Below are 15,729 nucleotides of genomic sequence, written 5' to 3'. Positions count from 1 at the left end.
ATAAACAATATTTTGTTGCTTAAGCTTATGTATTCAGTCATTATTTAATGGTATACTATAAATTCATGTGAAAAAAAAAATTACTTCTCACTGTTCTCAGGTCAAATATTTATATGCGATTAAAATGCGATTAATTTCGATTAATTAATTACAAAGCCTCTAATTAATTAGATTAATTTTTTTAATCGAGTCCCGGCCCTAATATATATATATATATATATATATATATATATTTTTTTTTTTTTTTTTTTGATTAATGCTTTTATTTAGCAAGAAAACATTACCCATTACCCATGTTCAATAATACTCTGTGTGTCTCTCAGTCACTTTGTAAGTGTTTTAGTGTTGCAATTAATATATGCCACCAGCTGAAGCAGTCTGTGTTTTACATTGACACAAAAGGGGGTATGTGTGCAAACTGACTGCTTCAGATGCTACAATCCAAGACCCCTAATATGGAGGAGCAGGTGATGAGTGTCATTTCATAGTAGTGCTTGCTAAAGCAAGTGATATCATATTGTTTGTTCAGCTATTGCTAATGAACAGCATTTGTGCCAATGTTGATTCTTTTAAACTATATTGTATTGTACCATACTGTGCTACAGAAGTTACGTCCTTTCCTTTTCAATATACAGATGGAGGCAAAAAAAAAAAAAATCAAGGTGTTCAGAGTATTTGAGGTCTTCTCTTTGCTTGCATGTCTTCAAACTCTGAGATCGAATGGCCTTCAGAAGGTAAGTATTATTATTTGTAAAGATCAGTTGATTTAAGTGGTTATTGGTTAAAGCACTCTTGAATGTGCCCTAGGCGACTGTTGGAGGTGGTTCAGTCTAAGCCCTGATGGTGGATTCAGTTTCTGCTGTGCTCTCATCCATGCTCGGAGGGAAACAGAACGAGGGTATTTGTTTACAGTATTGCATAATACTCTATCATAAAGTTCTGTTCTAATTAGCATCTTATGCAATTAAATGTCACAGTGCTGCTGCTTTGCATCAGGTATGTCCTTGCTGATGCAAGCTGCAGGGGAGATGAAGATGATCGCCAAAGACTTCAACATTGCTGTACTGGTATGCATCTTTCTATTTCCTGTTAGGGAAAACCTGGAAATATTTTCCAGACCTGGAAGAGTTCATATATATTGCTATCCGCTATATACACTTTAATCAGCTAATTAACATAAGACACCTGCAAAGGCCTTTAAATGGTCTCTCAGTCTAATTATGTAGGCTACATAATCATAGGGAAGACTGCTGACTTGACAGTTATCCAAACGATGACCATTGACACCTTACACAATGAGGGCAAGACACAAAAGGTCATTGCAAAAGAGGTTAGCTGTTCACAGAGCTCTGTGTCCAAGCACATTAATAGACAGGCAAAGGGAAGGAAAAGATGTGTTAGGAAAAAAAAAAAGTGTACATGCAATAGGGATAACTGCACCCTGGAGAGGATTGTGAAACAAAAACCATTCAAAAATGTGGGGGAGATTCACAAAGAGTGGACTGCAGCTGGAGTCAGTGCTTCAAGAACCACTACACACAGACATATGCAAGACATGGGTTTTAGCTGTTGCATTCCTTGTGTCAAGCCACTCTTGAACAACAGACAGGGTCAGAAGTGTCTAAAGACAAAAAGGACTGGACTGCTGCTGAGTGGTCCAAAGTTATGTGCCCTGATGAAAGTAAATTTAGCATTTCCTTTGGAAATCAGGGTCCCAGAGTCTGGAGGAAGAGAGGAGAGGCACACCATCCACATTGCTTGTAAAGTTTCCACAGGCAGTGATGGTTTGGGGTGCGAGAGGAGAGGAGAACCTCTATTTCAGACAAGAGGAAACTAGAGGAAAGAAGTAAACCTTGACAAAATTCCACTTGGTGTTTTCAGTGACAATACCAATGACTGTCGTTTTGATTTTAAACAGTCTATATAAGAGGTATATTTAGAATCAGTGTAAATATGTATATTATTTCTACGAAAAAATTCTGTTGTGGTCAGAAAAACAGAAGTGATAATTATTATTATTATTTTTAATGTTCTGTTTAATTAAGTGAAAAAGTACTGCCTTTTTTTTTTTTTTTTTGGTTAGAAACATTTGCATTATGTTGCCACCTTTTTATTTTCTAAATTAAACTGGGAAATGAGTAACTTATATATATATATATTTTCCTCAGTACCAACAGTAAAAATGAACCCCACTAACCATTTTCAATGGAAAAACAAAATAAATTTTTGCATTATTCTGCATCTCACCTCTGTGTGTCAGTATAACTCCAAACATTACTGAGTGTACCTTCCTGATTAGACGAGGAGAAAAAAAAAATCCAATGCTTAAAATAGTCCTAATGTTATACAGACAATTACCCAAACACTCATATTGGAGAACAGAACTGTGGTTCCCTCTTGCATGCTAGACTGACTCGATTCAGGCACAAATCAGTTTCTTTGTGCATAAAAGGCTTGTTTTAATTAGAATGATTGGAACAGTTGAAATGACACACAACTACCATTACTAAGCTAGAGGGCTCTTACCCAATTTACTCAACATGATTACTCATTGCACAGTCATGCCTTGTGGCTGTTACTATTCTATTGTTAATCACTCGTCCTGTGCCCAAGAGCATACAAACATCCTTTTCAAAACAGATAAATGGCACTGTATCATGATGAACTCATCAAAATGATTACACTTATTGACCTCCTTCAAGAATATGCTTATGAAACGCACCAGTCAATGACATTGAAAACAGTTTACAAATTACAAATATGCAAAACCAACTTGAATAGCCATTAAACTGACAGTTTTCTAGTGTGTGTGAGATACAACAATGTGGTAAAGCAAACAAAAACATGAATTTGGGACACTTTTTAAAAAATTTTAATTTAGCAGCATTACTGCTGTAGCTGCAGGTCTGATGAAATAGGTTTGATGTTCTGTAATGAACAATACCGTTATAGGACAAAATGCCTGAGGTTTGTGGTAGTGTCCTTCCAGCAGTCTCTCTGCCTCGTTCAGCTGGGAGGGACCACCCTCCTCTTTCGGATGCATTCCCAGATCCAGTTGGAGGTGACCCTCTGGACTGGACCGTCGTCCTCTGGCTCTCCCAGTGTATGTGTGGCTGAAACAGAGTCATACTCAGGCACCAGATCTCCATCGTATGCTAGGAAATAGCGCCGAAGCTTCTCAAAGTCCTGCAAGGACTCTGGGAGGTAGAGCTTCACACCTGTGAAAATGTCCAGTAGTGTCTGCAGGAAGATGACAAGAGTATTAGTGTTGATTAAGTATGATACTGAAAAAATTACCCCCTTTAGATTTAGCTTTAAAAGTAAATAGAGTTCTGTCATTTACTCACACCTCATATTTTTATAAAGAAAACTAATGAAGATACTTTGAAAAAAATAATGTTAATGATGGTCTTTTTGTATTATTATTTTTGGGTGAATTATTCCTTTTAAGTACAAAACCTTTTCATTCTTTGGGTCAGTTGTTTGAATGGTCTGCAATTTGCTTTGTTCATTGCTGTGAACAGGTTCTGTTTTTATCTGAAATAAAAAAAGATCACAGGGTTTGAGCTGAGAAATGATCTAATAATGGATAAATGAACTATGACATGGCATGACAGACTAAGCCTGAGTTTAAAGAAAACATGCTGGCGTTTAAAAGTTTAGGGTCAGTAAGTTAAGCTCAGATCAGTAAGCAACCAGCACAATTGTTTTCAACATTAATAATAATGAAAAACATGCTCTTAGCATCAAATAATCATATTAAAATGACTTCTGGAGGATCATGTGAAACTGAAGACTACAGTAATGCCTGCTGACTATTAAGCTTTGCTATTACAGGAATAAATTACATTTTAAAATACTGCAATTTAAAATAACTTATATTTTAATATAATCTCTCAAAATACTGCTGTTTTACTGCATTACTGATCAAATAGCCTTAGTGAGCATAAGAGACTTTTTTCAAAAACAAAAAAACACCCAAATCTTAATGATCGTAAACTTTTGAACAGTATTGTATACAGTATATGGGTTCATCAAATAACAAACCTTCTTGGCATCTTGTTTCTCTGTGGGTAATTTCCTCTTAACTGCTGGTGAAGATGATTCGGTTTTCACTGCCTTTGCTTTGGGAGTATGACCGTTTTCTGAACAGTTGGAACAATCACAGAATGTTAGAACTTTTTAAATGGTACTTGCATGGTGCAAGCATCACATCTGACAACTATAGACTAAACAGGATCTGTTCATGGTGAACTCTTACTGGTCTTGATAGCTGTGGAAGATGCAGAAGGAGAGCTTCCTCCACTCTCGCCTCCTGAGGAGCTCTTGTCATTTCGGCTACTTTTGGACGGACCAGCTGTCACCTCAAAATCACAGTTCTCCTTTGAAATACGATACAGCTCCTGCAAAACAAATAAATTAATAATAATAAAAGGATACAATATTTGTATCTTATGTGTAATATTTGACTTATGTGCCCTCTAGAAGCTTGCATTCTGCAAGTGAACGTCGCTTGATTGTGCCATCCTAAAGAAACACAAAGTCACTTTTACAGACTTTTAAAGTTTAATGTTCCCTCCTGGTAGAATGACCTCCCCAACTCAATCCAAGTAGCTGAGTCTTTAGCCATCTTCAAGAATCGGCTTAAAACACATCTCTTCCATCTTTATTTGACCCTCTAACTTTATCACTCAATATTCTAATTCTATTGTTTAAAAAACATCTAACTACCTTTCTAATCTTTTTGTATTCTATTTTCTTTTCATTTATTATGCAATTGTGTGTGTGTGTGTGTGTGTGTGTGTAAAGACCTCTAACACAAGCTTGCTCTATTCTTTTTTTAATTCTGTTTCTTTTATTTATTATATTATTTAAAAGCCCATGCTACGTGTACTGTGTTAACCTAACTGAGACTTGTTATATCACTTATATATCATTGCTCTTTTTGTTGTTTTGGATTGCTTCTACTGTCCTCATTTGCTTTGGATTAAAGCGTCTGCTAAATGAATAAATATAATTTATCAATTTCATCATGCTACGAAAAGATTGGTTTGAAATGACACATGTAACATTATCTTTGAAACTCTTGATGGCACATCCTACAATTCCTTGTTGCATATGCAACATGCATACAAATATGCAAAATATAATTTTACGATCAAGGGTACCTTGAGCTGCTGAAGGTTAGTGGCAGTCTTCCAATCCTTGTCGTCTCGCATTCGAGTGCATCGCGGGAAGCGAATGGATATGCCATCTGCAGTGTGCATTTCTGATTTGGAAAACTCTGCTCCTGTTATTTCCCAAACTGGTGCTTTCTGCAAGCATTGACAAATGGGATATATTACTCCTTATAGTTCAACACACAACACAAGCCACTAGAGTTTCAATTCAGTACAAACATCTTAAACATTTGAGTTTTGTACAGTCTATTAAACACATTCATCTGAGTTAAAGAGATAAGCCAATAAAGTTCCTTCATTGCCATCGCACACTCAACTGTAACCAGGCTTTTAACAGAGTCTCAGCAAGCTCATTTCACATTACAAGCACATAACATCCAACATCCCTTCGGTCATATTAGGAAGAGTCTTACTTCTGGATCTCGGATAACGAAATCTGGGTAATAGTTCTTGACGATCTTCAACCATCCTGGGATCTTGCTTGGATCCTGTGATAGCGAGATGGATAGTAAACTATCATGTAGCTTTTATAAATCTCATATGGCAATGGAGGTGCTACTGATTAAATCATAAGATTTACCTTGCCAATTTTAATTACGTCCAACTCCTTCTGTAATCTGGCTAATGTGGCGTCGTCATAGCCTCCTGAACACTTGGTCACAGTGCACCACTTCTTGGATTCTGGGTCATAGCATCCCATGAGGAAACTGGACATAATTCCACCTGGCATACAGAAAAACAAATATTTCAAAACTGTTATGGCTCTGAAATTTAGTTATTATTTAAAACCATTCGGATTGGACTGAGATACTGACCATTTGAGCCTTTCCCATAGAAAGCTCCAAGCACCACAAGGTCAGCAGTGTCTGCCATTGCTCCTTCATTCAGATAGTCCTTCTTCACCTTCAACCAGTGCCGTTTGCCTGGTTCATAATATCCCTGCAAGAGTAATTAAGCCATGAAGAGACCTAACAGACACAGAAGTACTACACTTTTTCATCTGGAGCCAATAAGCTGTCAGAATTCTTGGATTTTTGGCAGCTGTTAAATTCAAACATGAGCTTATTAAACTACTAATTAATTTACAGTATGTATTTGAATGTCAAATTAATATTTATTATAGCCTACTTCACTAGCATTCCAAGATTCACGTAAAACAAAATGTTTTGCATAACACCATGGTGGTACGGTGATGACACTTATCAGCACAGATTTTATTACATATTTAACGGACCAGTGTTTTTTTTTCATATTTGACTGACTGTACTTTATTATTCTAATAGACAGGCTGCATTTTCAAGGTAGCAAAGCTTAACTTTTTGTGCGCATGCGGCGCTGGTGAAATCATTTGATTTTATTTTCATTCTAACAGTGGAAGCAACTTCTTTTAGTCTTAAAGATAAGAAGAATTGTAAGAGGGTTGCCTTTGTGTACATTCACAATAAAAACTAAATCTTTGTCCGTAATATAAGCCAAAAGAAAAATAGGATGCCGCTTTCTGCCATCTGTTTCCTTTCACGCAGCACAAAAATGAACCGAAACTCGTTTTTCATTCATTTTCGTATTTTTTAATGTATTTATTATGTATTTATTATTCAGGTAAAATATATATTTATCGTACAGGCCTATTCATTTGCTATATATGGCCTAGCTTTATTATGTTTTTCTCCGCACGCAACCATGATTTAAGCATCCATCTGACCATACTGCTTAGAATTTTGACTCGCCACACAAACCAGGTTACAACTGCAACATCTTTATTTCCTAAACAGTAATTGGATGCCACTTGATGTATAAAAGGACTGTTCACAGCACAAATATTTGGTCTAGTTTTCACATGTGATTTGTCCGTTCAGACCAATGCGTAAAAAGAGACGAGAGAGACAGTTTCAGATTCTTTCTTTGCTAATCAATGACACTGAGCAAAATACTCGTTTCATGAATGCCACCAAGTTACAGTTTTATATAACAGCAGCAGTTCAAACTCAGCATTTGTCTTGTATGTATGAAGGCCTGTGAATCTTACAGCATACCATTTCAAGTACTTCAGTAGGCAGAATGCTAGTATTACATTGAGAACATAGCCAACATACCTTGATATCCTTCAGAACCAACCCCTCCAGTCCTTCCCTGATGACACGTGTGATCATTTCTGCCAGGTCAGCAGCTCTCTGTTGGGACACAATGGCATTGGCTTTATAAAAACCATCCACCCTGAAGTCTTATCATAACACCAACCTTTAATTAACTTGACCTGCCTACACATTTCTGTGCTTCCTTGAACACTGAGAATATATGCATCATGGGTAGAGAAAGAAAAACAAAAGCACTGCAGAACTGACCGTGACATGCTTCATTTCTGAGATAAGAATCCTGTTAGGAACTTCCACCATATTGTCATGGAGAAACTTTCTTCTCTCACAGAGAGGCCTGGAAAACACCACCAGATCATCATCATCAAGTCTTATATTAAAAATATCACCCAACCTTTAATATAAATGTTGTTCTCTAAAACCTGCAATAACATTCAGAATATTGAAGAAAAAAAGGCATTAATTTAGGTTGACTCACTTGTCCATGAGACTGATACCATTAAAATAAATGCAGTCGAACACGAACAGACCCACTTGGGCATCCTGGAAAGCTGCTTTCTAAAAAAAAAAAAAAAAAAAATAATAATAATAATAATAAATAAATATTTATTTTTTATTTTTTTATTTTTTTCAGCAAGCATACATTAAATTAATCAAAAGTATCAGTAAAGACACTTGTAATTTTGCAAAAGATTTATTTCAAATATATACTGTTTTTCTATTCAGCAAAAAATAAACTTGAACAAAAGTGTCAATATAAAATGAAAATCTGAATCTTAATAAATACATTTGTATATAAATATTTTAATAAGTAGCATTACGAGTAGTATAAATATTATGATTTCTGAAAGATCATGTGACACTGAAGAATGAAGCAACGACGCTGATATTCAGCTTTATCATCACAGGAATAAATTACATTTTAAAACATTAAAACAGACACCAGTTACTTAAATTACAAAAATATTTGACAATATTAATGTTCTACTTCATTTTAGTCTACATGGATTCATTTGTGACTTTTTTTTAAAACAGCATCCATTCACATATGAATGAAAGTCAAGTTTGAAATTACACGAGAATGAGTAAATAATGCCAGTTTAGATATATATATAACTAATCTGTTACAGAACATCCAAAACATATTGTTTTCTGGTGTACCTTGTGTACTCCAAGAGTCCCAAAAGGCAGTGGTTTGCTAGTCTTTGTATCAATAAGAAGAACTTCAGCATCAAGGATCATGCTATGGCCACCGGGAAACGCCTGCGGTATGAAATCTTTAAAATGGGCCACCTGTGGGAGAAAATCAAACTCTTTAACAAAGATTTGAATGGTTTTAAACATGCATATAAACATATCTCATGGCATTTGATTTGAAGAGCTAAACAACGGGAGGTCCTGACCTTGTGTGGGAGTACTGGTTTGAGACTTCGACTGAAGTAACTGAAGTGATTGCCGTTCTTATGGACCTGCACACGCTCACCATCATACTTGATCTCAGAATACATCCCATTAGGACACTTCTTCATGGCATACTCAATGGACTTACATGCTTCTGCCTACAAAATTAAAAAACTAATTCAAACAAGCAATTGATAAAATACCCCAAAATTTCAAAATATCCTCTTTTATGTTCAGGAGAAAGTAATTCATGCAGGTTTGGAACAACACAAGGATGAATAGATGACAGAAGTTTAATTTTTGGGTGAACTATCCATTTTAAGAGCAACAGGGATTCAGACCAGCATTGGCTGTACGGGGGTCATCAGAGACGCCTCCACGCTGAGGATCTTTCTGGGCCCTGTCCCATTAGATGCGTCCTGTTGGTTCCTTAGCACCCGGTCAATTACATCACCAAGGTTACGGGAGGCTTTGAAGGCATCATAAGCGTTGGGGTCCACAGCATCCAAACTGATAAAAGAAACGTCCCACTGAGTAAGACAGAATAAACAATGCCTTTAAGTACCATTTGCTAGCATCACTTACACATGTTTAGCCCCCGAGTTGATTTTCAGATCATGTTTGACCAAACGAATGTAACACTTCAAATCATTTCCGGTGCACCTGGAAATCAAGAAACACAAGTTAAGCTCTTTTTAAAATTCAAACAAATGGAAAACATTTTTTTTTTAATATGAATTTTATCAAATCAAAGTGTAAATAGGCCTGTCGCGATAGTCGTTAAATCAATTAATTGCACAATTAAAAAATAAATAACTCGACAATTTTTTCTCCGATGGCACAGATGTCCCGGAAATAAAGAGATAACGTCTCGCTAAAGTGACCAGCTTTGGGTAGTGCCTTTCATTAGCTTGTGGATGTTCTCGTCTCAAGTGATACAGCATTGTACTTGCACTACTGCTTTATTTTAATATCGCGTAGCAATTTTGCAAGTAACTTCGTTTTCTCTCAAAATGGGCCTACTTTTCGCTCGCTTCATTTGGCTTGCTCAGCTAAATATGTCTGTAGGCGTGTGGATGTGTGTGTCAACGCAACACGCGTTGTTTTCTCCTTCTTTCCAAAGCGCTCGGGCAGTTGCGCTCCTGAGGCGTCTGTCGTTGCTAAGCCTCCTGTAACTCTGCTACAAGATTAATTTTCGAAGAAAAGTAAAAAACTCTGCAGTGTTTCACCCCCGAAGGAAGCTGATTGAGTTGGTTCCTTTCACACGACCTGGTGCGCTTGCATCATTCTGAAAAGCTATTGTTTTTTACTAGATGTGGGGTGGATGTGCCTGGAAAAAAACGAGCGCATCGCACCGTCTCACTTCCATTATGAGCGTGCATACCGCATTTGAAATAAGGAACTTGAGCACAAAAAAAATTACGCGATATGTGAATGGCCCCCTCATCGGTCAAAATGTTTACTTTCGGTTAACGGTTAAACGGTCAATATGAGCATCCCTTACTGGCGTTTAAACATAATATAACATACAAAATTAACTAATTTTAAACCACACGAAGTCAACATGTTGGTATTTTTTGCTCTGAATCTACCATAAAATAAAATAAAAGTTATTGATCTTTGAAAAGGCGTACCTGCGTTATTATGCCATTATCATTATATTAGTTGAAACTGGTCTTAGAATGACAATATTATCGTTTATCGCGATAATTTTTTTGGACAATTTATCTTCCAGCAAAATTTGTTATCGTGACAGCCCTAAGTTTAAATATGATTTTTAACTTACTTTTTAGCAATGTCCTGCAGCTCTGCCTGCTGATCATCCTCCTTTGTGAGTTGGGATAGACGGCTCAGCGAAGCATCCACCTCTTGGATAGTCAGAAGACTCTTGGCTGATGGAGGGAAAAACTTGCTCTGCTCGAAAAATACCCTCACCGTCTCTGAAACATCTCCCTTTATGAAGCCGATAAAGATCAATGAAGAAAAAGGTTAAATATTTCTCAAAAGAACTTGCATATTTTGAAAAAAAGAAATGAGTTCAATGTCACAACAAACCTGTTCCAAGTCTTGCACCATCTCATCCTGACTGCAATTTAATATGCGGCTGAAAAGCTTGGCAATCTGTTTGTCATTGAGGTTGTAGACATTCTTAACTACTCCTGGGAGGAGAAGCTTCACTGTCAGGTACAAATCTCCACGGAATTTGTCTGTGAAGATGTGAGAGGGAGATGAGTAGGAAAAAAAATAGATGCCTTTTGAAATCACTATTGGTGTTAATGTTGGCCTATATTTTCCATGCTTACCTCCACCAGAGCCTCTTATTAAGAAGTCTCTGATGATCTCTGTCTTGGCGTTATAGCCAGACTTCTCTGCGACTAAGGCACAAAGTTTGCGGAACTCCCGCAGTAAGCAGTCTTTATGGTTGGGGTCACACAGCTGAGCTGATAAAGCGCTACCCTGAGTGGGTTTGGCTGGAGATGGTCCAGGACTGGAGGAAGAGGAACCTGCCTTGGTAGCTGTGAACACAGGAGTGTTAAAACCTTATATTAAGCTGGCAGAGCACGGCCATATTAAATAACAGATTTTCATTTAATTTCATTGCCGTCCTTTGGTGGATCAATAGAATTAAATGCAAGTTGGCAAATCATTCTGTAAAAGGCAACAATAAGAACGACAATCTGTTCCTCATCCATGCAAATTCAAACCAAGACAGTACTAAGTGACTACAAAGACTAAGAAGAAGTGACTAAGAAGAAGATTGTTTCTTGAGCAACAAATCAGCATTAGAAGGATTTCTGGAGGATATTAAAATTGGCTGCTGGAAATTCCAGGTTTTTCTTTATAGAAAAAAAATAATAATAATAAATATATATATATATATATATATATATATATATATATATATATATATATATATATATATATATATATATATATATATATATATATATATATATAGTTATATATATGTATATATAACTATATATATATATAACTCTATATATATATATATATATATATATATATATATATATATAACTATATAACTATATATAACTATATATATATATATAGTTATATATATATATAACTATATATATATATAACTATATATATATATAACTATATATATATATATAAAACTATATAACTATATATAACTATATATATATATATATATATATATATATATATATATATATATAACTATATAACTATATATAACTATATATAACTATATATATATATATAACTATATATATATAACTATATATATATATATATATATATATATATATATATATATATATATATATATATATATAAACAGCTGTTTAAATAGTAATACCATTTCATAGTATTACTGCTTTTACTATATATATATATATATATATATATATATATATATATATATATACATTTATTTATATTATAAATAAATACAGCCTTAGTGAGCATAAAAGACTTTCAAAAACATAATTATATATTACGGACCCCAAACTTTGAACTATAGTGTATACTACAAAATGCAAAAGCAACACACAAAAATCTTTGTTTTGTGCAACACTCTTAGCGTTGTACCTGTGAAGCCAGAAAACTTGCGAGGAGCATTGACTGTTGGATCAGCTAACGGTGCTGACAGCTGCCCACTGTTGTTTAACTTTGCTTGCACTTTCTTCTTTGGGGTTGCACTGGCTTTGGCTGCCAGATCTGTTAGAGAAGAGAGACTGCTCAGAATATGTCAGGTCTGCGATGATATCTAATCTGAACTAAACAAGGAGAGCAAAGCTTGGGGTAACAGTGACTGAATACCTGAAACATGTTTATTGATTAGCAGTTTATCCTCGTCCTGAAGTTCCTCCCACCCCTCCAGCTCTGTGATGTCATCGATCTTCTTTGTGGTGGCGCGCGCTTTCTCAAGCTTCTCGAAGATGCACTTCACATGGTACCACTCCTTCATTTCCCCGGCAGACTCACTAAAAGGGTTTGGCACTATCTTGCCAATCCGGACCAGCTCCTTCATGATCTTGTCTTTGCATTTCTTGCAGCCAGCCGTGCCACGTTTGGCATATTCCACACAGTATCTCTGCTCTGCCATGACTGGTCGTTCACTTCGCCACTCAGGCCAAGAAACATGGAAATAAGAGCCGGAGCTGAGACTAAACTGTCGAATTTGTGGCACACAGAAAAAGATGCCACTGGGGCTGGACACAAAGCGCCACGAAAATATAAGAGTCCTCGGGCACTGGAGAGACTGATGATTTAGTGCTGCTCTGAAGGAAGTTTCCTTACAAAGCTTTGGCAGAGATGATCTGCTGAGTGTCCTTACTGCCCTGCCAAGCCAAAGACTGGGCATAAAGTTCAGCAAAAGAGAGTTTCCATCTTACACAGCAGAGGTGATTTCTGCAAGAAAAACAAAAAATGCTCGTGCTTAAACAGCATTCAGAGTTGTGTGGGCATGTCAAGCTTAGTATTTTAAGTAAAGGCTGGTGAGGTGGCAACTAAACTGAAATATTTTTATTTCAGTTTATAACATATTAAGCCATAACATGTTAAAACTCTACAGATCACAAACAAACATGTGCATTGCATTATGTAGAGTGTATGTTTATATGTAGACTATGTTGTAAAATGTTATAGCAACTCTACAGATCACAAATACACACACAAACAAAAATACACACATAAATACATACATATATAGTGAAATACTTTTACTATTTAAAATTTAAATATATTTAAAAATGTAAATGTTTTTTTGGTATCATTACTCCAATCTTCAGTGTCACATAATCCTTCAGAAATTCTTCTAATATTCTGATTTACTGCTCAAAAAAAAACTTTAGGCTAAAGTTGTTGTATTGCGTGAATAAAGTTTATTAAAGCGAAAATTTCACATACTCCAAAAATAAAATAATAATAATAATGTAACATTAAATGTTCCGTAACGCCTGTTAGGATTCTACACATGCTGTTTTAGTGACGATTTTCGAAACGCATTTTGATTGATTAGCTACATGAGACATTCATATTATTAAGTTGTTCTGATTTTTTTTTTTTTTAAACTCGTACGAAGTTAATAGAAAAGTGGAACAAGATGCTTTATTCACATGCTGCTAGAACGGAGGTGAATACAACGATCTCACGCCACATTAAAGAGCGGAAAACAATTTAAAGGATAGAATTTGAGTTATATTACAAGTAATAAAACGCATTTACTGCGATTATTGGGTGGCTGGCGCCCTACAAATAATGAATACACTTAAAAGGTTAAACAATTATTTCCAAGCATTTTATTGTTTAGTCAATAAAACAGTTTGTGGATAACGTTACTCGTGTAATGTTATTTACCTCAGAAAAAAAATTATATATATATATATATATATATATATATATATATATATATAAAATAAGGAGCGTCGGAGCCCACATTAGTCTATATAACGTTTGGGGGGCGTAACGTTACAAATGTCTTTGCACATGGGCCACTCCACTGCGTGTACAATAGTCAATTTTAGTATAAAAACTTCAGCTAACTTTAGTACAAAATACTACCAATGTTATTCTCAAATAGAATGTGCAGAAACTGTAATGTGATAGAGACAGAATAGTCACGTACAATTATATTTGAGTGGTTCTGTTTATGTGTCGCTTTGTTGATGGACCTGGTATTAGCTCGCATGCTAACCTTAGCTGAATTATGCAGCAGCAATACGACCAGCGATCTGTGAGAGATTATACAGAAGCTCATCTCAATCACGTTTCACCTCAGTTTTCATTGCAAGACGATCCCAGGCTCCTTGCGTAACGATTTCCATTTCAAAAACAATTTACTAATGTGTTAGCAAAAAAAAAAGTAACACGATTCTGGATTGTGTGCGGTTCCCTTTAAATCACATGAGCGCTTCCTCTTTTTTTGGAAGTGGTTTCCTGTACAGTGCGCATGCGCACCGTATATCAGTTTTTTTAATTACTAATTTTTGAAAACAATTATCGACCTGTTTTAGACACAAATCCAAGGTGGGCGCTCTCTAACTCGACTGTAGACTTTATATTTTAAATGTTTTAACACTCCCTGTGCAAACAAGAATTCCACGTTTTGTTCTACATCTTAAAATTACACATATTAAAACCTGACTTTTTGAAGAGGCTCTGTTGTTGTTGTTGTTGTTAAATAAATAAATAAAAACAGGCTGCTAAATAAGGACTACAGTTGTTGCCTGTTTCGTCAATCAAGTTAATTCACATACTTGTGGGAGCTGTAGTGCTGAAAACCCCCTGCAGTTTAATCCGGAATAGCAGAATAGCGTTCTAGCATCGTACTTTTATTACTTCTTTATTTTAATATTTATGCTCTCTTATATTCAAGCTAATACACCTTGATAAAATAAAATAAATGCCATTTTGATTTAATGATGTAATTTCAGTTAATCCATATTTTTGTATTATAGACACTATAAGCTATATATTAAATACATAAAATACATAAAAGTTATAAATACATTAGAAGATGTTAAATGTTATTTATTGCAATTAGTACATTTTTACACTTTGGCCGGGGTTGAATGCCTAACAGTAGGTCTAAAGCAGTGTTTGTTCCAAAAGAACAATCACAGCAGTACAATTCTTTTGAGGTTTTGAGTAAAAGTTTATTCAGCAGACACAGCAAGACTAGCACATCTTCTTCATACCAAGAGATGACAGTAATTCCACCACTATCTATTTATTTTTTATTATACTGAGATGTACCTCTATGCATTCATAACATTCATAAAATGTAATCTAGAAGACAATTATAAGTTTATGGCACATAAATACATCTGTTCCAACAAAATCTAATTTTAGTTCATGTGTCAATGAGCAACGTTGATGTTTTTTCCCCCAAGCAAAGTGAATTTAAATTCCTAGTATGTAGGATTCAGCAGAGAAATTCTGAAATATTAACCACTGATGCTGAGCAAAGCTCAAAGCTACTATAATCACATCAGTCCAGAAGGCATTTCAAGGCTTCTACACTAAACACTCCCCTGTGTTTACTAAGCATAAATATAAAT

General features: G+C 35.4%; 1 protein-coding gene across 3 annotated transcripts; it reads right to left on the bottom strand.

The window, feature by feature from the left end:
• Positions 1-2,434: 2,434 nt before the first annotated feature.
• On the bottom strand, positions 2,435-14,601 carry LOC113080986 (DNA ligase 3-like). 3 transcript variants are annotated; one of them, XM_026253065.1, is made up of 21 exons: positions 14,443-14,601; positions 12,488-13,078; positions 12,257-12,385; positions 10,978-11,190; positions 10,730-10,881; positions 10,461-10,627; positions 9,260-9,337; positions 9,016-9,184; positions 8,677-8,832; positions 8,435-8,566; positions 7,752-7,831; positions 7,523-7,610; positions 7,274-7,351; positions 5,996-6,119; positions 5,761-5,903; positions 5,594-5,668; positions 5,169-5,315; positions 4,262-4,403; positions 4,048-4,145; positions 3,460-3,537; positions 2,435-3,240 (listed from the first exon to the last, which is right to left on the bottom strand). In XM_026253065.1, exons 2-21 carry the CDS (start codon positions 13,029-13,031, stop codon positions 3,007-3,009), a joined length of 3,027 nt encoding a protein of 1,008 aa, XP_026108850.1. In that variant the 5' UTR covers positions 13,032-13,078; positions 14,443-14,601; the 3' UTR covers positions 2,435-3,006. The 3 variants fall into 3 exon arrangements, with proteins under 3 accessions (XP_026108850.1, XP_026108855.1, XP_026108845.1); XM_026253070.1 differs by having other exon boundaries at positions 14,295-14,600; XM_026253060.1 differs by having other exon boundaries at positions 14,364-14,600.
• Positions 14,602-15,729: the final 1,128 nt, after the last annotated feature.

This window comes from Carassius auratus, chromosome 5 (assembly GCF_003368295.1).
Source record: "Carassius auratus strain Wakin chromosome 5, ASM336829v1, whole genome shotgun sequence".
Lineage (NCBI taxonomy): Eukaryota > Metazoa > Chordata > Actinopteri > Cypriniformes > Cyprinidae > Carassius > Carassius auratus.
This window is presented reverse-complemented; position numbering and strand designations above follow the sequence as displayed.

Bases quoted from the DNA above. Each gene is read 5' to 3' on its own strand.
- LOC113080986 (XM_026253065.1), bottom strand. From the start codon at position 13,031: ATGCCCAGTCTTTGGCTTGGCAGGGCAGTAAGGACACTCAGCAGATCA. The intron at 5,904-5,995 runs GTCAGTATCTCA...TCTGTATGCCAG, and splicing joins CTATGGGAAAGGCTCAAATG to GTGGAATTATGTCCAGTTTC. The intron at 4,404-5,168 runs GTACCCTTGATC...TTTGTTTTGCAG, and splicing joins CTAACCTTCAGCAGCTCAAG to GAGCTGTATCGTATTTCAAA.